Consider the following 24,831-nt stretch of genomic DNA (forward strand, 5'->3'; position numbering starts at 1 on the left):
GAGCAAAAACCACTGCACACGCAGTTATCAAACTGAAAATGCATCTGGTTAAAGCTTTGTTAGCAGGCAGCCAGCCCAGGACCACCACACAGGCCAAAAAGGGGGGCGCTGCTGACCTCAAAGAGCCCGTGGGCCCTCAGGATCCCCAGCTTCCCAGTCCCAAACAAGAAATGAGCATGGGGCTTTCATGGCAATGATTTGCTTTATGTTATAGGTTGTTTTTTCCAAAACAGACATTACTTAGAAGATAACATATACTTTAATTACACAACATTCCAAAGTTTAACTATATGAAATTCAACATCCACACTGTCTGCATTAATATTCATGCTTGGATCCTCCCTCTTGAACTCACTACAGCTGCATTTTGGCCTGGAGAAAAGCCAAATGGCATTCTCATTCCATTCCCTCCCTTGCTACTCTAGTCATAAAGAGATAATATTGAGCTCTTGGTACCAATAAATGCAGATATTTTTATTTGAAAACGCACCCATAGCCAGGATTTATGCTCTGAAAGTGCTCTGGAAGCAAAAGAAATAATACCAAATTAATGAAGGCAAACACTAACTTAGCTGCTTTGAAATATCTTATGTAAAAACTACATTAGAGGGATAGAAGGATTCCTTTGAGAAAGTTTATTAGGCTCTTAATCATATTCAGTGCAGGAATGACCAAATCTGCAGGCCTGCATTTGTTTCCTTTCAAATACATGTGTTTCATGTTTTATCTCTGCAGTGTTGAGCGGCAATCTAGCCCTCCTCTGTGAACTGAGTAGCTCCCCTCACCTCACATGTCCCTAAGACTTTCCTTCAGTCGCTCATCTAGGAAACACATGCGCTGTGCGGGGGTGTGGTCGGCACCCTGCCTGGTATCAAGCAAAGTCTTTGCTGACCGGGCGCTGTGCTCTCTGTGCTGGCATATGACTGTTCTCTGTTAGCTCCCAGGGCATTTGCTCCTCTCTTCTTGGTTAGCTCTGGTCAGTACTCAGGCCCCATGGCCATGCCCTGTCTTGTGGGAAGACTTCCTTGACACTACCCCTCCGGCAGCGAGCTGGGTCTAGGCAGCAGCCGGCACTCTGTCCTGGGCTGGCAACAGCTGGAGCAAAGGGCTCTGGGTCCCACACAGCAGGGACAGAGCTGTGCCTCACCTGGAAAGGTGCTGGGGACCCTTAGAGCACACCATTCTGTGCATCCGGCCTGTGTGGTGGGTAGGGAGAGCGTGCATGAATATCTACACAAATAAATGATGGCATGAATATTATTCATAACTATGAAGGCTCAATTCGATAAAGTAGTTCATTTTGAAATATTTCTAGTTAAGAGAGAAAACAAGTGGGGCTGGGGATTTAGCTCAGCGGCATAAGCACCTGCCTTGCAAGCAGGCGGTCGTGAGTTCGATCCCTGGTACCGATAAAAAGGAAACCGACAAAAAAAAAAAAAAAAAAAAGAGAAAACAAGCCTTTATTCTGGGAGGCGTGAGATGGCAGTTTTGTCTATGCAGAGTCCTCAAAAGACAAGGACAACAGAGAGCAGACCTTGGCACGAGGGGGTGGGACATTAGCACCTCCATGCTGCACTGGCCTTGGTCCTGTCTTATTGGGCAAAGGCAGGGCTTGCTGGAGGACGTTGACATTCACCTGCCTTAGTTAGCAAAAGACTGTGGCCCACCTGCCTTATCCTTGCTTTGTGAAGATTCTTCATCATATTGTTCATAACTACACAAGGGAAAGTTTTTAACCTATTAAATGACCATGCTGGTTGTAGACATCTTAGGAAACTACAGGAAATTGTGTGGAGATGCTGTGAAGGTGGCATTCATGTAAATGAACACATTTAATATCCCTTCTGCAAACACTGCTATAGTAATTAAAAGGAGATAGTGGCCAGCTGATAAAGTGACACATTTAGGAAACTTGCCCGCCCTTCTCACTGGGCAAGATGCACGAGGAGATTATACTGCAGCAATCCCCAAGCCGGAAGTTGGAAACAAAATCAAAAGGCAAAGTAGTGACTTCTCAGTTTATTTTTTGGCAAATTGATGGAAAAAATAGCATTTAAAAATTTTCATTAAATAATACGTGCAGTTAAAAGATGTTTGAGCTGACATGAAATAATGCGCATCAATTTTTCCAAGTATGGTACCACACCAAATTCATTTCTGTGTAATATGGTAAAATTTTCAATGTGACTGGCATAGTTTTTGGTTAAAAAAAGATCTTAAAGTGCAGATTTGAGAACAGAAGGAAAAAACAAGTGGGGAATGGTAGGGAGGCAGAGGAGAGGAGGTGAGAGAGAAATGGGAGAGTGAGGAGCCAGGGGGACAGAGGGAGAGGGACCCGAGCAAGAGGAGGGGAGAGCAAAATCCCAGCTCCAGTGAACTTAAGTAGGACTAGTGGGCTAGGAAATTAGCATTGGAGTGAATTATCTGCTTATGCTGGTTATACTATATTAATAACCTACAAACAATAGTTTAACTTACTATAGAAAATTTATATAATATTCCTGGACTTAACAAGATTTCACCATGGCTTGGGAAGTATTTTATGTTTGTCTGAGGACTTATTAAGCTTATTTAATTCTAAGAATAAAAATGAAAGGCTGTAATTTTAGCTTGTATTTGTTTAAATATCTATTTACTTTTAATGTTCAGAATCCTAATAATTTTACAAAGAGATTCACCAGAGTTCTTCAAGGTTACTCACATTTTTCTAGGAGCCTGTCTCCCTGATATATACATCCCTTTAGTTCTAAATACTGTTCATTATCTTGGAATAATATTGCCACGTAATTCTCAAATTGATTTTAAAATAGCAGATATCTTACTAAGTTTTTTCTTTACTTAATTTAAGTAAAAATTTTCCTCAGGCAATAATAGATGCAAGATTCCTATTGATACAATCCTGCTCATAAACTTACATGTAAATGAACCTTCAGTACTGCTATTTTTATCATTTCACAAATCTCACTTAAAATCAAAGTTCCATAAAGTCTAAAACCTAAATCTTGATTTGCTGATGTGCTTTTGTTTCAGAAGCATGGCTTCACCAGGTGGGGACAGAGAGAATGCAGCCTAGAGTCTGTCATGTGCAGGTCCTCAGTATGAGAACGGAGATCACAGACCTGCAGCAATAGCTGTAATGTCACTGCTTCCACTCAGGAGCTTCTCAGTCAGAACCAACACAACCTAAGTATAGAGGAGGCTTCAGAAGGAATCAGAAAGGGCAAAGGCCTTCCTCACTCAAAGTGAGGCTGCACACACCGCCTGCTCTGTAGATGTATCCAGCGGTGTAATTCCCAGTAAGGTCAAGCACCCGAAACATGAGGTGCTGCTACTAATGGTGACAGAGATACAGTGTCACTGGATTTCTCGGTTTCAACACAATCGTCACTCAGGGTACACTGTCCAGGCTCTCCAGGGTACACTCAGGTTGGCGATTTTCCACATCCATCCCCACCTGTCCCGACTCACCAGTACAGGGTCATCACTAGTAACTACACGCTGCTGTCCTCACAGACATCTTCCAGAGCTGCCGCACACAGTAATCTCCCTGGTAGAACAAATCCGTTTTCACGAGCAGTTGGTTCCACTGTGAAGGCCACAGTGAACTCAGCAACATGTTGGGTTCTGCCACGTGAGGGGCAGAGTCTCACAGTATCATCTCTCGAGAATACTCTAAATACTCTAGTGCATCTCCACTGGTTTATTCAGCATGCTTGTGAGTGACCAGGCCCGACTGTGTGCACAGATACATGTGATACTGGTGCTCACCACACTGCATGTCTGTCTCAGATCTTACAGATGAACGGGAAGACCACGCACTACGTCTTTCCCCACGCGCGGATCAAAATCACAAGAGACTCCAAGGACCACACTGTGTCAGGTAAAGAAATCAAACCCTCTTATTCCAGTGTCAGAGTGACACATGTATTTGGACTCCAGTTTAAATGATTCATTAAACTTGAGAAAGCCACTTTTATATCAAAAAATGTCTTAAAATGTCTAAAATTAAGCAAGCTTTCCATTTTAGCATATAGACGTAAATGATGTGATGCCTCATAAAAAGAGCCACTAGTGGTACATATCAAATCACTTTTCGTTTCCTGCAGTGCTTCATTATTTGTTAAGTAAAATGGTCAGTAGCTTTAGAAATATAAAGTATCTTTATATAGGAAGTAAAAAACTGTCTTGGGTTCTTCTAAGAAATAAATTCATGTATTTACCCAGTGCAAACATGATCAATTGTGCTCTTTTGTCTCACTATTTGTACCCTTTTACAACCCAAAGCTGATGAGGGAACATTTAAACTTGCTTTGAAATAATTTTGGGCTTCAGAAAATAGCACAGAAGCCTTTTGCTCTTTGTCCAGTTTGTCTAGTGTTAAAATCTACTTCACTAAAATAAAATAATTTCCCCCAAGAAATTAGGATTGATATATTAATTTTTTGTAACATTGATATATTATTAAAAAATCCAAAGAACTTGTCCAAATGCTTTAACCCTGTGTCAAGATCCAAAGCAGAATTTCACATTGTGTATTGATTGTCCGGACTCCAGCTACTCCTCCAACCTGATCGCTCCTGTCCTGCTTTGTCAGTCATGAGCTTGAAGCTCTCGAACAGTAGTACAATTTTATATTCCAAGTGTATATTCCATTATTTAAATCAGTGAGAGGAAAGGTAAATTTTTTGAAGTAAATGAAAATTTAAAGCAACATTTCCTATATTCTCATTCAAGTGTTGCTTATCCTTTGTGTTTCTTGGACACATCAGCATAAAATACCAATGTATGTACCATGAAAGTATGTATTAATTCATTAACTGGTGTGCAGGCAGTAAGCTGCTGAGTGTATGCTCTGGGTGTCTACAACTCTGATATAACAAAGAAAATTTGGAAATAGTTCTTGTGTTTTAATCATTGTTGCAGATTTTGATCCACAGTTTCTGATTTGAGTGGTTTTCCTCCCTACTTTCACGGAAAATGAATCACCCAGGAGGCTTACGTTGTTTTTTTTCCTTTTAGGACTAGGTAATGTCTCTTTTGCTAAAGACAGATAATTCTTTCATAATATTATTGTTATTCAAACTGTATTTTAAGCACTGATAAATATCCCAGGTTTGAATCATAAAATCCACAGGCTCCTTTTGTAGAAACTATTGCTGAAAAATATTTTAATTTCCTTCAGCTCATAAAACAAAACAAAATAATACATTAAAGCAATGCCAAAATTATTTCCGCAGGATGAATAATAGAAATCATCAAATCATTTTCCTAAGTCATCAAGACCCTGTGTCAATGAATATATTTTCTACCAGTGTTTTCTTCTATTTAAAAGAATTATTCCTCAGCCTTATTTACATTAAGCAACTCATTATTTACTTTCTGTTACATCAACTAGAAAAAAGTTTAAAATATAAGAATGATGAATAAGTTCTATTGTTTTTTTACAAATATTGTAATCTCAAAACAAAATTCACTTTCTTCTATACATAAATTTTGCAGAATGACAAAAGCCATGTGTCTTTTACTGTAACACATTTTCTCAACAGTAAAAATTCTAGAAGCATACTGTATCTTCTCTCTACATTCCAGTTTTTTCTTTTGGTATCTACCTTAGATGATAATAATTATAATAATAATAATTTTCCCTGTTATATTTATCTCATATTGATTGTTAACATATTTTTCATGTGTGTTTAGGAAACACAATTCATTAAATTAAGTGTTTTGAAAAACTCTGTAATATTTTCAACTAAATCTTTAGAATTTTAAACAGCTTTCCATATGTGAATTTTCAAGGCGATACAAGAGATAGCATCAGCAAGTGGGCTGGTGGCAGGTGGGCCTCAGAACAGAATGCTCAGGCTCCTGGGTGGACCCTGTGCCACTGACCACCCGAACAAAAGCCTCCTTTAGTTGAAAACAACTTTGTACGGGGTCATTGTTATTTTTAGCTATGACTGCCACTTAATGTTTTAAGTGGAATATATCTTTATAAGTTTGAAATAATGAATATTTATCAAGTATAACGTTTAAATCATATATGCAGTGTGATCAAAAACAACAGTGAACGTTTACATCTGAAAATATTTAAAAGCCACACCGCCATTAACGCCCCCCAAAACCCTCCCCTGTGCCTCACACGCACGCACCCCGCAGTGTGAGCCTCCTTCTGCCTCAGCTCCGGAGCCTGCCTGCCTCTAGTGTGCCGACCTGGCGGCTCAGCGTCCTAGCTGATCCTGTTCCCCTTCATCCTCTGGGAGCAGCAAGCCGTGCAGGGAGCCGGATTTGGTGACCCGGACGGGGGCGCATGCGATGTTCTCAGGGCCTGCTTTCCTCTGGAGGGCGCTCTCAGAAGCGTTCGCTGTGCTCTGATCACACCTCAGGAAGACGCGACGGAGAGAGGAACTCCAGAGCTGCTCCGGAAAGCAGCCGGGACATGGGATGAGCGTGCTGCGGTGAGGGGTGTGTTTGGAGGGAATTGATAGCCACGCGTCTGTTAGTCACACGGTTGTTTTATTCCATCATTTTGGTCATACCTTGTATGCAGGACGAACTGGCGAAAGATATTTAGCTTATCCTTGCCCCAGGCCCTCGTGTTTGTGTGAGAACACGCTCTGTGCGTCCACCCCAAGCGTTTCCAACGCACAGCAGCACACTGCGGTTCACTGCGGTCCCGCGGACCGCGGCCTCCTGCGCTCCGAGGCGCTGCGTTTGTGCACGCGGTGCTGCTGTGCGGGACTCGCTTCCGGTGCCGCGCTGCGGGGAAGTAGAGCTCCTGCAGGAGGCTCAGGGCCTGGGGAGGGACACTCACTGCAGTTAGCCCGGGGCGTTGGATGCGCATAAACAGCGCCACAGCAAATACGTGTAAGTTCTTATTTGGAGGTAAATGTAACCTCCAGTATCTTCATTATTCCTGGAAAAATCTAACAAAGCTGATAATTGTTTTTGTTGTTGTTGACAGTACTGCAAGTGGAATTCATGGCCTAGTTTAGTACCAAGCAACCTCCTTGGTCCTTTACAAAAATAAAAGGTGTTTTGTTTTCAAGACAGGATCTAAGTTGCTGAGTTGTCCAGGCTGGGCTCAAACATGCAATCCTCCTGCATCAGCCTCCCAGGACCACCGTGCCTGACCTTAACTCCCTTTCGGAAACAGGATGTGGTTGGGTGTTAGAAGCAAGAATAAACTTGAGTGCACCTTCCTCCCAAAAGAAAGAGGAAAGCCATCCCCAGTGTGTTTTCATTCTGGCCTCTGAACTGTCTGAAAATAGAACTATTCTGTGCCTTTCTTAGTATGCTAAGAAATATGAGTGTAGCCAAGCGCAGCCCTAAAAGTCAAGCAATTCCAGTCTGCAAATAAAAGAGGGAAACAGGTTTTTTTCATTGGAAAAATAATTTCAAAATGAGATGCACAAATAGATAGTGGTTTTTTGCTTTGTACCATAATTTACAACTGAGAAATGTGTGAATAATCTATTAAATATCATACAATTTTTTTGGGAGTAAATCATTTAACTTTTGGTGTGTACATTTCACAGATGTGGTTAATAGCTGCTTTTTTTTTTTACGTACAGTATTTTTCAAAGTGTTTTTATTCCAATAAGCAAAGGCAGCACACTGGAGAGAACAGGTAATGAGCTTTGCAGTCACGAAGTCCTGGGCTGGACCTGAACTCCAGCATCACCTTAAATTTGAGAACAAATGTTTCCACTGCGAAGTGCCCTGAGCTCTGTGTGTCTCAAGGCTGCACGCGGACCTGCCAGGAAGTATTGTTCTTACTACAGACTCTGCAGATATTATTTTCTCTTCACTTAGAGAGAAATGAACAGAAAGCACAAAGTGTAATACATAAAAAGTGACCCTCTTTTAGTATCATGTGGTCCTGGAAACACAGCTGCTGAAGAAACCGAAGAAATTCTTCTGGTTTTGCAGAAGGCGTCTCTGTGTACAGGGCAGTCTTAGTCTGGCTCCATCTGCAAGGCTAGGAAGACTAATTAGCATTGATAATAGTGAAGAACCTGGTGCACATTGTTGGATTCAAAAGCTGGAAATGTTTTCTTGGGAAACTGGTTTGTCTCATCTTCCTCATCTGTCACCAATTTTTTGATCGTCATACATAATAGACAGTTATGACAGATTTCACTGGATCTTAGTAACAGGGACAACTAACAGGTAGTTCTTTTTATTTCTATAACTGCTTTGTTGAGGTATATTGTATATAAGTACTTATTGTTAATGTGTGAAGTTAATAAATTTACAAAGTTGTGTGTAAATCATCATAATTTCATTTAGAAATGTTAGTAATTTTTCAAAATATTCCTTAGAGCCTACTAACATCTCTCTTTCCAATGTCAGTTACTCAGCCACAAGTAAGTATTGATTCATTTCCTCATTCTATAAATTTATTTTTTAGGTATCCCATATAAATGGAATTATTTAGTAAGCAGTTTAGTGTGTGTTTAATTTTACTTTCCAAAAAATTTTAGATTAGTCTACCTAATACCAGTTACCAGCGATTGGCTGCTTTTTTCTAAACATATTCCACTGTTATTCAAAATTCAGTGTAGGTATTAGATTTTGTCCAGTTTATTATTATTATTATTATTATTATTTTGGTACCAGGAATCCAACTCACAACCTTGTACTTATCAGGCAAGCGCTTTAACCACTGAGCTATATCCCTGGCCCCAACCCAGGTTTTTGTTAATTACATACAAGTTTCACAATGGGTAGATGTCATTTTCCTTTGGTGTTTTCCCAGATATGAAACTTCTGTGTTATATGGTTTTGGCTAACTAAGCAGCCATCAAATCGTTCTTCAATGAGTGTACCACTTTACAGTTCCTCCCGGGCCACAGTGTTCTTTCTGCCTTCTTTATGGCATTGCTGATAGTTGGCAATGTCTGTCTTTTGGAGTGGGTGTATGTGATGCCTTAATTCAATTTTTATTTCTCTAATGACATGACTTTGAATATTTATGAGCAATGCTTATAAATATTCTCTGTTGAAATGTCAAAATATTAATGGACATGAAAAATAAAATTAGTACTAACACAATTGTACTGGGGGAACTTAATATACCACTGTCACAAATAGATAGATCAACCAGACTAAATATCAAAAAGAATTATCAGAACCGAACCAAACTTGTGAACAAATGGACTTAGAAATCCACAGACTGTTCCGCCCAGCATCATCAGAGTGTGCGTTCTTCTCAGCTGCAGTGGATGTGTTCCCAAATAGGCCACAACCACTCATAATCATGCTTAAGAAAATGCAAAAGAATGGAAATTATTCCATGTTGACCACGGTGTAACGAAATTGGAACTCAATGGCAAAAAACTTTCATACTATATAAACACTTGGAAATTAAATAACACCCTCCTGAACAACCAGTGGGTCACAGATTAAATTAAACTATATCTACTATTAAATGGTATGCTAATACAATATACCAGAACTAACTGGGCACAGTGAAGGCAGGCCTAAAAGGGCAATTTGTAGTGGTAAATTCTCATACTGTATTAGCAAAATAGAACAAGTTCAAATAACCTAATGCTGAGCCTCAGACTTCTAGGAAAAAAAGAATGAATCAAGCCAAAGCTCATACAAGGGAAGCAATTATAAAGATCAGAGCAGAACTTAAAGCCATTGAAACTAAGAAGACAATACAAAGGATCAGTGATTCAAAGAGTTGGTTCTTTGAAAGACTAAATAGAATTGAAGAACAGTCAATCTTATAAAAAAAAAAAAGGAAGGAAAAGACTTAAATTCATGCAATTACGAATGAAAGAGGTGTTTATTCATATCCTTTGCTGGTTTGTTGGTTATCTTACCAAAAGTCCTCTATGTAGTATACAGCATTCATATATTTCCTTTCCATCTATTTCTTGACTTATTTACTTAATGTTATCTTTTAAAGCAAGATTTAGCATTTTAAGGAATCCAACCTATCGACTTATTGTTCACAATTGTGTGATCTTAACAGTGTATTAAGAACTGTGGTTTCCAGAAGGTTGCATAGATGTTCTCTGGTATTTTTTACCTGGAACTTTTTTACATTTTAGTCTCTGACATATTTTGTGATTTTTGTATAGGATATTCTGTAAGGATCTCAATTCATTTCTTTTGAGCCATAAGAAAATAGCCAACTGTGTGAAAAAAATTTGGGAAAAACTGCCCTCTGAATTACCTTGACACTTTTGTAAAACTTCAGTCTGCCATTGATATAACTGCTTATTTCTCTATTGTCAATTTGTTCCAGTGGCCTATGTACCTACCAGCAATCACACCAATATTACACGCCCTTCTTTACTGCAGTTATAAAGTTTGGAAGTTTGGTAGTATACATCCTCAAACTTTTTGCTTTTTAAAAAATATTTTGACCTCCTCATGTAGGACCTTTTCATTTTCATAAAATGCAAGATCAGCCTGCTAGGATTGTGATAGGGATTTAGTGAAATTATAGATCAGTTTAGGCTGGACTGCTGGCTCACAACATTGTCTTTCCCTCCTTGAACATGTGGCATCTCTTCATTTACTAAGATCTCTATCTCTTAATTTTTCTTCACAAAATTTTTGTCATCTCTCATGCACAGCATTAGTGTATCTTTTATTAAGTGTGGTTCAAAGTCGTTAACTGCATTAGACACACTGTGAATGGAGCCTTCGTACTTGCACTTTTTTGTGATATCTGTTGCTCTTATGTGAAAATAGATTTTTGAATGATGACTTTCTCCCTTATTGTCTCACTGATGTTCTAAATTCGTAGTTTTTCTGTAATCCTTATGATTTTTGCATACAAAATATTGGCATTTTAAAATAGTCTGCTTTTCCCTTTCTAAAATGCATATGTTGATTTTTTATTACAGTAACTGCAGTATGCTGTAAGATATTGAATACAGTAGAAAGAGAGACATCCTTGATTTTTTAAAATTTTATTTAAGGAGAAAAAAAAGCAGAGAAAGGGTATAAGTTATACAGATTTACAGAAAAAAATGAACAGTAGGAAATCACCAGTTAATGGATTACACACTGTTATCTCAGAAATAATTGCCCAAGTCACAAAGCCAAAGCTTGTGAAGTGGACACTCCAACAGTGCAGACTGCAGACAGCTCTGTTCAATGATCCAACAAAACTCAGTGATATCATTTTCTATCTTATACACTTAAACATACATGCAGTTATATCATTTAGAGCACTTTCTTTTCCTCTCTTTTGTACAATGACAATTACACATTTTGGGTTTTGTTACTCCCACGGTTCTTATTACTTTTTTGGAAGGGAGTAGAACCAAATGTGACATAACAGAACAGAGTCAATCAAATCAAAAGGGTGGACATAATAGATAATGTAAAAGCATAATACAAGGTGATCAATAATGGTTACCATAATGCCTCCCGCTATCTCTAATAGAATTGCCTATATCATCAGTTATAATAAAATTGAACAAAACAGTAAAGAACAAAACCGACAAAACCAAAACACTGGAGACATTGTAGGTCTTCAAAAGTAGATAAAAGTCATCGAGAATGGGCGTCATAATGAATCTCACTATCTTCACAGCTGTTGCCTAAACTTTCGAACCTGGTACTATCAAGCAAAGCAGAATAGGGGGACATCAGTCAAAAACAAGATGGTGAGAGTAATACAGGGCTTTAAATCAAGATAAAGGAAAGTCAAAGTGGGTTGCTATAATATATCCTGCTATTTTTATTTATTTTTCCCTTAATTAAAAGGATAAAAATAAAAAAGTAAATAATGGAGTGGAGATTGAGATAAAAGAGGGCATAACAGCAAAACAGTGCAGATCAAAACATAACCATTTAAGCAGAATAGTGTTTCACCACAAGATAATCCTGACATAAAAGTAGTTACCATATTGTCTCTTTCCTTGAAATCCTTGAGTACAACTTCGTATACTGTAGCATTAAATATATCAAAACAATGTAAAACCATTTAAGAGAATGACAGCATTACAGGGTATTTAGAATCAACTAACAGAAAATGAACAATGGTTTCTGTATAATCTCCTTGTCTTTAAAAGTTTTTGCTTATACTATCATACATAATAAAATCCAATAAGATACAACCTGTTTAGACCAATGGAGACAGAAGAACAAAAGTTTGATGAGACTTCAAAACAAGATGATACTAAATCAGTATTACCTATTAAGACGTCTTTTTCTCCAAAATAGCTGTTCCTATCATCCAATCTTCCCTGCCTCATTTCTGTTGAGCTCTTTTTCTGTCATTAGTTGTCAGTTTGTCTTCTTCATTTTGTTTTCTGCTCCATTCATTGTGACCTCCCCGCCACTATTTCTGGATTCTTTGTATTTTTCTTTTTTAGAATATCCTGCAATACTCTCTGTAGAGTTGAATTGGTGGTTGCAAATTCCCCCAGTTCCTCTTTATCCTGGAAGCACCTTGTTTTTCCATCAATTTCCAGGGACAGTTGTGCAGGATATCTCAATCTTGGCTGGAGATTATTATCTTTCAAAGCTTGAATTATTTCCCCCCACGCTCTTCATGATTTGATGGTTTGTGCAGAGAAATCTGCCGTAATTCTGATGGGTGTTCCCTTGTAAGTGGTCTGTTTCTTGTCTCTGACAGCTTTTAATATTCTGTTCTTATATTGAATTTCTGGCATTTTTATTATTATATGCCTGGGTGTTGCTCTGTTTGGGTTGTAGGTGGCTGGGGTCCTGTATGCCTCATACATCTGAGTATCTTTACCTTTTGCTAAATTAGGAAAATTCTCCTGGATTATTTCTGTGAGTAGCTTTTGTAGTTCATTTGTTTGTGTCCCTACTTCTTCTTTTATGTTCTTAATTCTTAAGTTATGGATCCTCTTATCATCTTCTTGTCTTTGTATTATTGCTGTTTGTTTCTTTGTTACTTTTAAGTAACTACTTCTTAAAAGTAGTTTTTCATTTCATTCTCCCATTTACAAATCTGCCCTCCAGTTCAGATAGTCTGTCCTTAGTTTCTTTCAAGCTGTTATGCCAGTTTTCGATAGACTGTTTTAGTTTCCTGGTACTCCCTTTGAACCTGCTTCACGTATTCTATGCTTTCTCTATTTTCTCCATCAAACAATTCTCCCCTCTTTTTATGTTCTTCCATTCCACCATCTGTTTTTTCTTGGGTGGTGCTTAGCATTTCTCTAACTATTCTGCATACTTCTAGCTTCAGGTCATTAATAACTTCATTCCTGAATTGGTCTATGAGGCTCTCTAGATGGCACTTTATGTCTATTGGTGTGGTGTCCACTATTACCTGTTTCTCAGGATTGGGGGCCGACGAGCCTTTCTTGTTGCTGCCTCTTCCCATATTCTTTGTTCGTTATATATGCAAGCTTATATAGGAGGCCCAGCTTCCCTCCCTGTCAGCCACAGCCTGATCGAATTGCACCGGCTAGGTGTTCCCGCCCACCGCAGCACACCAGGAAGTTGCAGATCAGGCAGCCTACGTGGGGCCCGCCCCTCCAGGCCACCCTCAGGCTCTGGGATCTGGGTTGGGCTAGCCTACTGGGTCTGCCAGCAGCGTCACGTAGGCTAGGCACTTCTCACCAATCCCACTTGAGAGAGGGATACATGGCTGAAGTCGCTGCAGTGCCCCGCTCCCGCAAGTCTGCCCAGTCCCAGAATGTCCTCCGCTGGAGTCAAACTGTGGTAGAGTGTCAATTTCTCTCACTCACCTCACCACAAGTAAGTGCACGGCTCCCCGCCCATCCCGCTCTCAACTCCGTTCACCGATTCCCGTTCTCAGAGCTTCCACGAGTCTCTCTCCTTGCTGAGCCGATGTAGACGCAGCTGCCATGCGGCGGGAAACCCAAATCCAGGCTTCCAATGGCGCGGGCTCCAGCCTCCACACTGAGGCTTTTCTGTTCCTGTTCTAGCACCAGGACTGCATTCCAAGTTGGTTTCTCTCAGCCCAGTTCGTTCCTGGGTCAGCAGAGCATATCTCCACCTGCTTATGACTCCTTACTCCGCACCATTCCTGAATTATGAGCCGAGTCTTTCACAGAGCCTCCGTAGCTGCTGTTATCTGTCCGCCATGTTCTTCTGGAAGTGAGACATCCTTGATTTGCCCCCACTCTTAGGGGAAAACATTTGATCTTACACAATTTTGAAGTTTCATGTATATAGAACTATATTCTTGAAGTAAATGCTTTTTATTATATTCAGGCGGTTTGTTCCTACCCTCATGGCTTTGTGTATTGAGATCTCACGCTCTTTGTCCTTTGTGCTACTAATAAGAAGCTGTTTTGCTTTCTATTGGGAATGTGGGAAGGTTTCTCCAGACTCTCTCTTTTCTTGATTTGTGATTCTGTTCTGGTTGCAGGACCTACTTGGAATGACTGCACTGTTTCAAACCACTGAGGTTTGTTTTGCCATCTGGGGTAGACTCTACCTCAGAGAAAGTTCCCCTACTCTTCACTTTTTCCTGTCAATTTGAGTTCCACTGGATGACATACTTCTGTCTGTCTGAAATTTTCACTAGTTCACCTTCATTTTTGAAAGTTTTTTTGACATAAAGTTCTCGATCAATGGTTGCCTCTTCTCATTATTTTGAATACGACATTATGTTTTCTGTTTTTCTTGATGACAAGATGGCCAGATGTAAATGTGATAAGCAGTGTTTCCCTTGCTGCTTTCAAGGTTTTCTCTTCTTTAGCTTTCAGTGCTGTGGTTATGTCATGTCCAGGTGTGTGTCTCTGTTATTTCATCATATTTAGGTTTGGTTATCTTATATCTGTACACTAAAGTTTTTTCTTCAACTCCCGAGTCTGAGTCTAATGTTTCCTGGTATCTATCTGGATTCTGAAGCCTTGTTCATTTTCTTTTTGGTTTTGCTTTTTCTCTTCTTCTGTTTAGACCATTATCTTTGATCTGCCTTCAAATTTGCTGATTCTTCCACCTCTTGCATGTTGTTGAGAATAGCTAGCAATTTATCATTTCTGGGCATTTTATGACTGCTTTTTTTATACTTTCAAATTATTTTTTTTAACTTCCTGAGCCAGTGTTTCTGTATTTTAAGTCTTTAAACACAATCTCTTAAGTTTTTTAAAGGCTTTTTTCCACCATGTGGATCATCTTTTCTTGTTTCTTTATGTGTGACATATATTTTTGTTGTATGTTAAAAATCTATGTTTCTAGTAACAAGTGGAGCATCACTGGATTTACATTTTTTCCCTGAAGGGAATGCTGTCTTCTGGTGGGGGTAAACTGATATCTCTGCTTAGTATTTTATCATCCTCATCATTTTATTGTTGCTGTTGTACTGATTTATTTTTCGATCAGGTGATTACCAGTAATTGGCTGAAGTTCTGTTCCAACGTCTTTGTTCCATCTATAAACTATAGAGCATTGTTGTTGGATTTGTACAAAGACTGAGGAAAATACTCAAAGTTCATTTGGCCAGTGCTTTAATCTGTCACTGCCTCCTGGTGCTGTGCATCCATGTAAGCAGCTTTGGGCTGGGTAACATGGTAGTCCAGGCTCTGCATGGTCTGTTCGGAGCTTGTCCTGACTTCATTGGCTCAGGGCTGAAATCCATGTGTGGCCATCTCAGCTCCCCATTGCTCAGTTTTAGTACACAGATAATCTGCAGTGATGCCCCTGGCCCTGTCCTCACGATAGGGCTTTATGGCTTACACCCCCCACTACAACTCCCAGACAGTTGAGCTGGGATGCAGAGAGCCTGAGAAGCACAGCCCAGATGCTCTGCTTCTTCCACGAAGATCAGTAGCTTCTCATGAATGAATGGTGCTTAGGGTGCTGTGTGCTTTGTATCAGCTCCCAGAGTGCTGAACAGCAGCTGTTCACAAAGTTCTGTCCAGGTGTGCAGTACAATTTTTGAGAGGACTTTATTTTACTTTATAATATTTCTATCAAATTTTACCTTGAGCAAGTGTTTTATATTCCCTGAGGCAATAATAAAATACCACATTCCCCTGGGAAGTTTCAGCCAAGTGCAAAATTATTTTGACTGCACAACATTTTTATGCTTAAATATTTAAGTTATTACATGTGAAATAAAACACAAAGGATGAATCTGTTGAAATTTGTTTTGATGTAAGACTCTGTGAAGTGGTGGTTTCTAAATATTGCATTATAACCTTGATTTCATGTGCTTGAAAAAAAGAAAGCTACAAGCCTAATATACCTCCCTGTGCTCCACCCAAAATTACTCATCAGACAGCATAACAGCAGCTCCAGAGAGTGGACCGGCCGTGCTGAAAATCAAGTCTCCTGAGAAACCTCAGGAACCTGAGGCAAATAGCCAGTGTTCTGTTAGCTGTTCATAAGAGTCCATTACGTTTCTGAGGAGGACTGTGATGTTCCTAGAACCCTCAAGCATGTGAATGATTGTTTGGGAAGACAGCACAGGGACTCAGCCCTGGTTCTGCTGTGGAATTGCTTCCTCTGCTCACTTACACACTCAGCAGGAGAAGTTTTCTGTTTAAAATTTTAGAAGCTGAGCACAAGTGTTCAAGATCAACTTCAAAAGCTACTCTAGCTAGTCAGACTTTCCACTTCTCTTATGGATCATTTCTCAAGGTCTGGCAATATATGAAGGCATCAGTAAAGTATAGATTCATTTTTTGGGCAGGAGGGGAAATGTACACAAATGCATGTAGACATTTGCAATGAGCAAACCAGCCCCATACTTTTCCAAATGTCTCCACAGATACTTTAGTGCAAATAGTTACATTTGCAATAGTGGTTTTGTTTATACTAATTGATCAGTCATTACATTGTCCTAATATGTAACTGAAAATTATGTGTGGAAAAATACAGAAAATGGTGAAAATCTTAAATGTTTTCTAGTCATTAAATATAAAAATAATTACATTGTTTTTCACTTACAGGTTTTCCATTTTCTTAAATATTTTGAAAGTATAACTATAAGTTTTATTTGCCTCTTGTTTCTGAATTGCAAATGAAAATCCATAAAATTTAAACAGAAATGTTTTAGATTTATTCTCAGATTTAAATGAAATGTGCTAAACATAGGTCTATATATCCTATTAATATTTACCAAATATATAATACTACCATAAGTAGATTATTTTAAAAAGCTAACAACAAAATTCTCATGTTCTACCTCAATAAAAATGCTAATGAAATAATTTACCTACTTTCAGTATGTTTAAAGTCTACTTAAGGTAATGCAAGGTTATAGAAAAGATAATTATAATAAAACAATTATAATTAATAAATAATAATATATAAATTATAATATAATATTAATATATAATATACAATAATATAAATATAATAAAAAGATAAATATAATTATAATAAAAAGATAATTTAAATAAATAAAGATAATTATAATAAAGAAATAAAGGCAAGTTGTTGTATTGTACGTGAGCCTAAAGTTAGTGCCATATGGATGATGCAGAGGTCTACTGCCAGCTGGATCAGTAGCCAGGCTTGCTTCTCTCTTGGCCGTAAGGGTCAGTCCCTATCAGATCCTGAGGAACAATTTTGCTAGACAGTTGCCATTCTGGAATAAGGTGCTCTGGAGCTCTCTTTTCAAAGCAGTCTTTCAGTTTTGCAATTTTGAGGCTGCAAAGGGTGAGGTCCTCCTGGGTCTTGTGATACCCTCAGGCCATTTTTGTTGTACTGTTCTGCAGTACTCAGCTTTTTGTTGCAGGTCTTTTCAGCAGCCAATTTATCTTCTGTTCCAGCTTTACAGGCCACAACTTTAATGGAGCTTTCTTTCTGGCCAAACTCAAAATGTTTTGAATCATTCTGCAGGGACCTCTGCTCTTGATTTTCAACATAAATCTGGCTGAAAGCCCCCACTATAGACGTGCTATAGCCTCAACATTAAACTGCCTTGAAATTTCTTCTACAAAACTCATTAGCCCACTGACCTTAATCTCACTTTCATACAAAGTTTCTGAACAGGAGCAAAATGCATAGAAACCTTCTCCCAAGGCATAACATACATCGTCTGGAGTCCAGCAGCCAAAACAGTCTTTTTCCCCACTAGAAACCTCCAGTCTTGTCTTCACCTGTAGCCTTTCTGTCAGCACTCTGCCTTCTGAAGTCTGACCAGACTCTCCCATCAAATACATTTAAAGCACTGCAGGGCTACTCCTTCAGGAGCATCTCCAAACCTTTCCAGTTTCTTCCTCCAGATAGCTCCAAAGGCTCCTGAGCCACATGCTCAAGGTCAGACACAGCACTGACCTCACTTCTGTAGCTCCAAATTCTGTCCTCATGACTTTCCTCATTGCTAAGACAAAATATCTGACACAAAGTTAAAGGAGGAAAGTGTTGTTTATCTCTCATTTTGTAAAGGTTTCAGTTCATAGTTGGCTGGCTCCAAGCAGAATGGCATGGCAGTGGGGCATCACACAGGAGAAACAGTCTATGGCAAAGAAGGGCAGCAGAAATCAGCAAGCAAGCAACAAGGGACACACGGCACTGTCCCTCCTCCTGTCCCTTATACAGCGGACCCCTGACTTACGATTTCAGTTCACTCACGAGGGCTGGTTGTAACTCAAGTTGCTTGTAAATTAAGATTCTTCTTCCCATAAGAAATAATAGCTATAATGCATTCTGAACCTCCCAAAACACCGCTTAACTAACATTTTCATAATAAAGAGTTGTATAATGTGTGTAATTTACTGGAAACACCAATAATTTCCTCGTATATTCACCAAAAAGATACAAAATGTGCCTAGTTTACCAGAAATGACGATTTCATATTGTTGACATCTTTGGCTTGCAGAAAGGGAGGATGAAACGGAAGGTGGTCATTGTGTGAAGCGAGAGTCCCTTTGCAGAGCAGCTTCAAGAATCTAGCTCGCCGCTGTTCTTTCTGTCCTTTGGAGAGTCTGTAGCCCACAAGGTCTTCCAGCACACTAGGTCTCAACCTTTTCAGAACTAAAACTTGGTCTAAGGTTGTCTGCTTCTGTTTTTTCTTTTACATTGTTCCTTTGTATCGTGATTGATTCTTTACCTTCCTTTCCTTTCTTAGCTTCTTTCCTAGCTTTTTTTCTGGGGAGGGGAGGCATTTTGATAGCAGTATTCATAGTAATTTTTTAAAGCACTGGTGGAAATAACATCCACAAACATGCACATCTGGGCTTGGATGCATGCTTACATACACCCACCTACACTTTTCTAGCATCATGAGTCTTTGTTTACAAAGGTCTTAACTCAAGGCTTTGGTCACAAATTAAACCTAAAATCCCAGTCATAACCCAAGTTGCTCATATGTGAGGCTGGCCATAACTTGAAGATCCACTGTATTTTATCAAGATTACCCATCTTTAGAGGGTACCACTCGTACTTATTTGGGACACCCATAATCATACCCAGAAGAATGTCCAAGCAGTCATGGAAATTTAGTAATACACCTGTCCTTAATCTCAGCATGGTGATCTCACTCTGGATCCAGCTACCTCTGGAAAGGATCCCACCATGACCACGTGAGGCTTTGGAGGGCATCTAGACCCAAATCATAACAAAATATTAAATATGCTTATTAAATACATTAAATACAAAGATAAATGTTATAAACTTTGAGAACATGGGTGAACATGCTTTTTTCTTGGTACTGGAAATTAAACTTGGGACCTTGCACTTGCCAGGCAGGTGCTGTACCACTGAGCTATATTCCTAGCTTGACATAGACAATTTTTGCTTTCATATATATGTGAATGTATGTAAAAATTTATACAATGTCATAATGTTCCTATAAAGTATAATAGTGGTGAAAAGACAAAGCTAAAATATAAAACTGTCATAATTGTGCAATTCATATTTTCTTATCTTTCCGATTTCCTTTATATACACAAGCACATATGTTAAAAGTTGAAAGTACATTGTAATGTAGTTCACATGTACATTTAAATAGAGTATGAATTTCCTAGTAAAGACATATTATTGGTACATCTATAAGTCTCCACCAGCAAATTTGATGACTGATTTTTATTATATTGCATACACATGTGGTTTTTTTTATTTTAACCATCCCTCAACTGATGGATATTTGTGTTGTCACTTTTATAAAATATGCCACAGTGAAAAAAATGAGAGTATGATATATATTGTTTTAATCCTTATATTGCATCCCAAAAAATAAAATTATTAGTTAAAAGGGAAAAGATATGTTTAGACATTTTGTCAGATTTCTTACCAGAGGATATTTCTTACCCATTTGTACTCCCAAACTAAGAAATGATTTTTTCAATCATGATTCACTGTAGGAATTTAAAATGACACAATTATTACTTAAACTATTTTGACTCAGCTCTGAATTCAAATTGGGTCTCCTTTAAATATTATTCTTAGTTACCTATCATGATATTTTGTCCTGTATTTAATAGTTAAATCACCTCCTTTCAGCCTTCGAGGGCCATGGCCCACGGGGTACAGGGGACCTCACCCTGGAGTTACAAGACCAGCAACAGGGGATGTTCAGAGATGCTGGTGTGGGGGCACAGGACTCTGGGGTTCCTACGCAGTGATAGAGAGACCAAGGGGCTGTGGATTGGCACACCTGGATTGGCTTGCTTGAATAATTTTTTAAACTGTGGGAAGCTAAAGGCCCAATCTCATGGACAAGCAGATGTTGGTAAGCAGGGCAGTGGGGCCCAGGACTCCTCCATCACAAGTGAGACGCACAGTGGGCTTTCTGTTTAGGCCTTAGACCACAGTTAGCCCCACTTATTTCCTTTCCGTGACCTGTTTACCAGATGAGATGGTGGCTGACTGCTACTTGCTTTATCACAGAACACAGGAGCTATGAAAAGGGCTGACAATGTGCAAACAGTGGACCAGGCGGACAGTTTAAGAATCTACATTTAATGGGCAGTACGATTGCCTTCCAGGTCATGGGAAATTCAGCATTCTGGGGTTGCCTCTGTTGGAAACCATGGTGCTGTTCATGGTATGTGAGCCAAAGATGAACGAAGCCACGGTGGGGCTTCATATATGAATCAGAGAAGCTACGGCCACTGATACTTGACATTTCCCCAGCATCATTCCACGAATATTTCATGGGAAAACCTTTTTTCAAATCAGCCGAGTCTTAGAAGAGAGAGTGCCCAGACAACTGTATCTGTTTGCTGCCTAGCCTGGAAGTTCCGAGAGCTGTGGTGCTGAACCTCAGAGACCAGAGCCCAAGCTGCAGAGCAAACCCACTTACTTACTGCCAAGCTCCAGCCCTGTGATTAAAGCTGAAATCTGAAGTTTCAGTTTAGAAAACATCTCCTACATCGATGTCTTTTGACTTAAAAGATTCACCAGCACTGATCCGAGACATTGCAGCATGGACTTGCATGGCTGTCCCAGCTGCTAGAACTTCCCTGGCACTGTCTGTCACCCGTGAAGGGGTCAGGGCACCTAGGTTTTCTCTCTGGCATAAGATGTCTTTTGCTCTCTTATTATCATGACAGTGCCAAGATACAGGTCTCAATTATTAAATTGCAAACTTTAAGAAAAATTAGAAATAAAGTGTAGGAATAATATAGGGTACGGGTTGAATCTGTGGTTAAATTGCAGTTCCTTCTTGATAAATTGCACTGAAAAGATGGATTCCCTTCCTCGGTCACAAAAGAGATTCTGTGGTCAGGGCTACTTCCACAGAAACGTGGCCGCTTCCCTTGACATCTTTCAGGGCAAAGACTGCTTGGGTATTTTTTCTCTACCAGGGAGGTGACGTTACAGGCTTTGTACCCAGCTGTGGGTGGCGTAGCACATTTTTCTTGCACTCTTCTAAGATGAAACTAAAGGAATGAGTAATCTTCCCATGAGAAGCAAGTGAAGAGATCCAGGTGCATAAACTGTGGGAGAGGAGACAGATGCTACACTCGTGTGAAAGGCGAAGGTCTAAATGTCAGATGACTGTGAGTTAACCGTGCGAAAGGAGCAAGACATAATGAGATTTATGGAAGGAGTAGGGATTTATATTAATCCACGAGAATATTTTCTTGACAATTAGAGTGATAAGGAAAGAAATATAGAAAGATACAAAAAATGAGTTCTGATCTTAACTTATGAGGACAACCAAGACAGATTTGCAACTTTTCTTAGTCTCAGCTGGTTTATCCTGAAAGTGGTATCAATATCTACCTCAGAGCAGAGGTTGCTAAAAAGGTGATACAAAAGAGTTTCAGAACTGTTTCAGGCACAAGAGAATGTCTAGAAATGTTAGTTACTGTTTCTTTCAGCTCATAAACATGGTACTAGAGAGACTGAGAAACCCAGGTAATATGTTAACCATAGAACAATGTCAGCACGTTATATTGATGCTATGATACATGTGCACAATGCAGAATGCTGAAACTAAGGTCAACATTTGATAAAATAAAAAATATGTTGGCACAAAGTACACATAGAACAAGACCCATATGTTCAAAGTTGCATGTTTTGACAATTAAGAGATTAGTAAATCTGATGTAAGAGAAATTAGATAAAAATAAAACAAACAGCTCATTTTTTAACTTAAAGCATAATTTAAAGGAATGTTTGAATATTTTAAAACCAGTTATTTAACACCATGTACCCAATGTCTGGTCCATTCCACACAGTTGTAGTAACTTTTAGGTAGAGTAATGAAAGTAACCAAAAATAATTGCACTAACTAATTCCTCCGTGAACAAATGTCTCTACAGGTAGGCAGAAGCTGTTGAACTATTTTGAATGCCTCCCTCACCATAGCAAATCCATTTTGATGAGAACATATTCTGCCTGTAGTATAAAAATAATCTGGACACCTGGATTTTATTTATATCCCAAAAGTGACTCAGCATATTTAAAACTTTTCTCTATGAATCAGTTTCTCAACTCATCTCAAAAATCATGATTATTGTCACTACTGTTCTTTATAGATTTTATACCAACTTATTTAATGTTTAATATTAATCCAGTTAGTTATTCACTTAAACATAGGCATGCAACTTATATTTGTATCACAATGCTAAAACGTTTAGTGTAAAAATGTGTCATTCTCTCTTGCAGTGTGTGATAATGATAAGAGCATGTAATAACAAAAATTTCTACAGGAGTAGGTAAAAGAAATTAATTGCACTGTTTCCTGGCTCCTCAGTGGCAGCTCCATTGGGTTGTGTGGTGCATTGTGCAGCACAGAGTGCGCGTTGCCGCCCTCTTGATCGAAGTTGCTGGCCCCAGAACCTTCCCTTAGTTTCCTGGTGGTTTCTGCTGCTCGCGATTTGACCACAGCTGCTCCCTCATCTCCTGCACTCTCACTAGACAGGAAGGGGAGCTCCTGGGCTGTTCCACTGTCGCACTGGAGATGTGACTCCAAGCCAAGTGCCCCTGTGTGCACCAAACACAGGTACAAGGCCACCTTAGTCACTCACTGAGAGAGGGCAGGGGCCCACTGCAGCTTCCCAGAAGAGGAGCTGTGTTCTCTCCAGATCTTGCCCTCACAGAAACTGACTTCTTCGTGTATGAAATAGGAAAGGTTTCTAAAATTCCCTTATTCCTTTGAGACCTAGGGAGATAATATCATTTTACAGATATTTTCTAAAAAGCAAATGCACATGGATTATTCTGACATAATGATCACCGGCGTGCTGCGCTCACCTGGAGAAAACTAAGTTTCAGAGTGCGTTACTGTTCAAGTCACATTTGGTGCTGCTGTGCCGTGTCCTGTCTGTGCACAGTGTTGCAGGACCTTGACATTGCAGGAGTAGGACAACGGGACTCTCCCACACCACTTATAAAGGGCAAGAAGTCACTTTCTCATGGCCTAATTTCTTTTCCTTCATGTACTGTGTCACTCTTGGGCATTGTGCTAAGTAGTGTAAACTTATAAAATTTATTGTGCAAGTTTTGCTACAAAAGTGGTATTCACACATATTCTGTGCAGAGAAATTTCAGAATGTAACTTTAATATTTGAATTAGTTTCCTCTCCCTGCAAAACAAATTCAGGGTCTTAAGACAACCACATTTGGTGTCTTATAGTTTTCATGCAGTCAAGGATCCAGGCATGCCTTAACTAGTGTTAGCATCAGGCATTGTATAGCAACTTAACGAATAGAAACACTCAGCAGATGGGTAAAGTATACCTCTGGGTTTCTCCGAGTGAGTGATGAAGGCTTGACTTGGATACTGTGCATGGTGCCGCCTGCATTGTTTCTCTGCTCTTATTGCTGCCATGCCATTCTGCCACGAAGGTCCAGTCTAGAGCCAGTGAAGCATGGACTGTGACCCCAATTAAGCCTCTCCACTTTAAGTTGTGGGTATTCAGTATGGCAAGCAATGGAAAAGCCAACACAGAAAACTGGGGTACTCGCTGTAACTGTGTAACTGGGGAGACAACTATAACTGTACCTGATAATGTGGTTTAGAATTCTTTGGGTGTGGTTTACAGGAGTTTGAAAAGACTTAAAGAAGTGTTTCTAGAGAGCCGTAAAATGCTGTGATCCAACCCTGAGGAGTACTGTGGTTGGGGCTCAGTTGATCAGAATGCTGGTAGGAACGTGGACACTAAAGGCCAGGTTCCAGAGATCCCAGCTGGGCACAGGCCTTCGCTGGCAGCTGGACTAGTGCCAATGTGCTTAACACCCTGGCAAAAAAAAAGCCACTACATTTTGCCCATGTTCTGGGACTTATAGGAGACTCAAATTAAGGAGAGTGAATAATTGATCTGGTAGAAGAGATTTCAAGGCAACCCAGCACTCAGTCTCTGTAAAGTTGAGACCAAAGAGGTGTGGCTGCTGAAGAATTAGCACAACTGAAAAGAAACCAAGTACCTCAGATGGGGACAAGAGAAAGGTCCCTAAGGACACCTCAGGAATCAGCAACACTTCGCCCATATGGGCTCAAGCATCCATAAT

At 39.5% G+C, this 24,831-nt stretch overlaps 1 protein-coding gene across 4 annotated transcripts in view; it reads left to right on the forward strand.

Annotated features, from left to right (window-relative positions):
- Positions 1-24,831, forward strand: part of Pclo (piccolo presynaptic cytomatrix protein) — a 353,455-nt gene that overhangs the window by 215,002 nt on the left and 113,622 nt on the right. For all 4 annotated transcript variants that reach the window (XM_063237492.1, XM_063237501.1, XM_063237500.1 and 1 more), the window contains one exon: positions 3,790-3,880. In XM_063237492.1, the coding sequence (XP_063093562.1) occupies positions 3,790-3,880 (91 nt within the window). The remainder of the gene's footprint in view (positions 1-3,789; positions 3,881-24,831) is intronic.

Source organism: Cavia porcellus, unplaced genomic scaffold, assembly GCF_034190915.1.
Source record: "Cavia porcellus strain 051 isolate PalLab524CR breed Dunkin Hartley unplaced genomic scaffold, mCavPor4.1 scaffold_2, whole genome shotgun sequence".
In the NCBI taxonomy this organism is placed as follows: domain Eukaryota; kingdom Metazoa; phylum Chordata; class Mammalia; order Rodentia; family Caviidae; genus Cavia; species Cavia porcellus.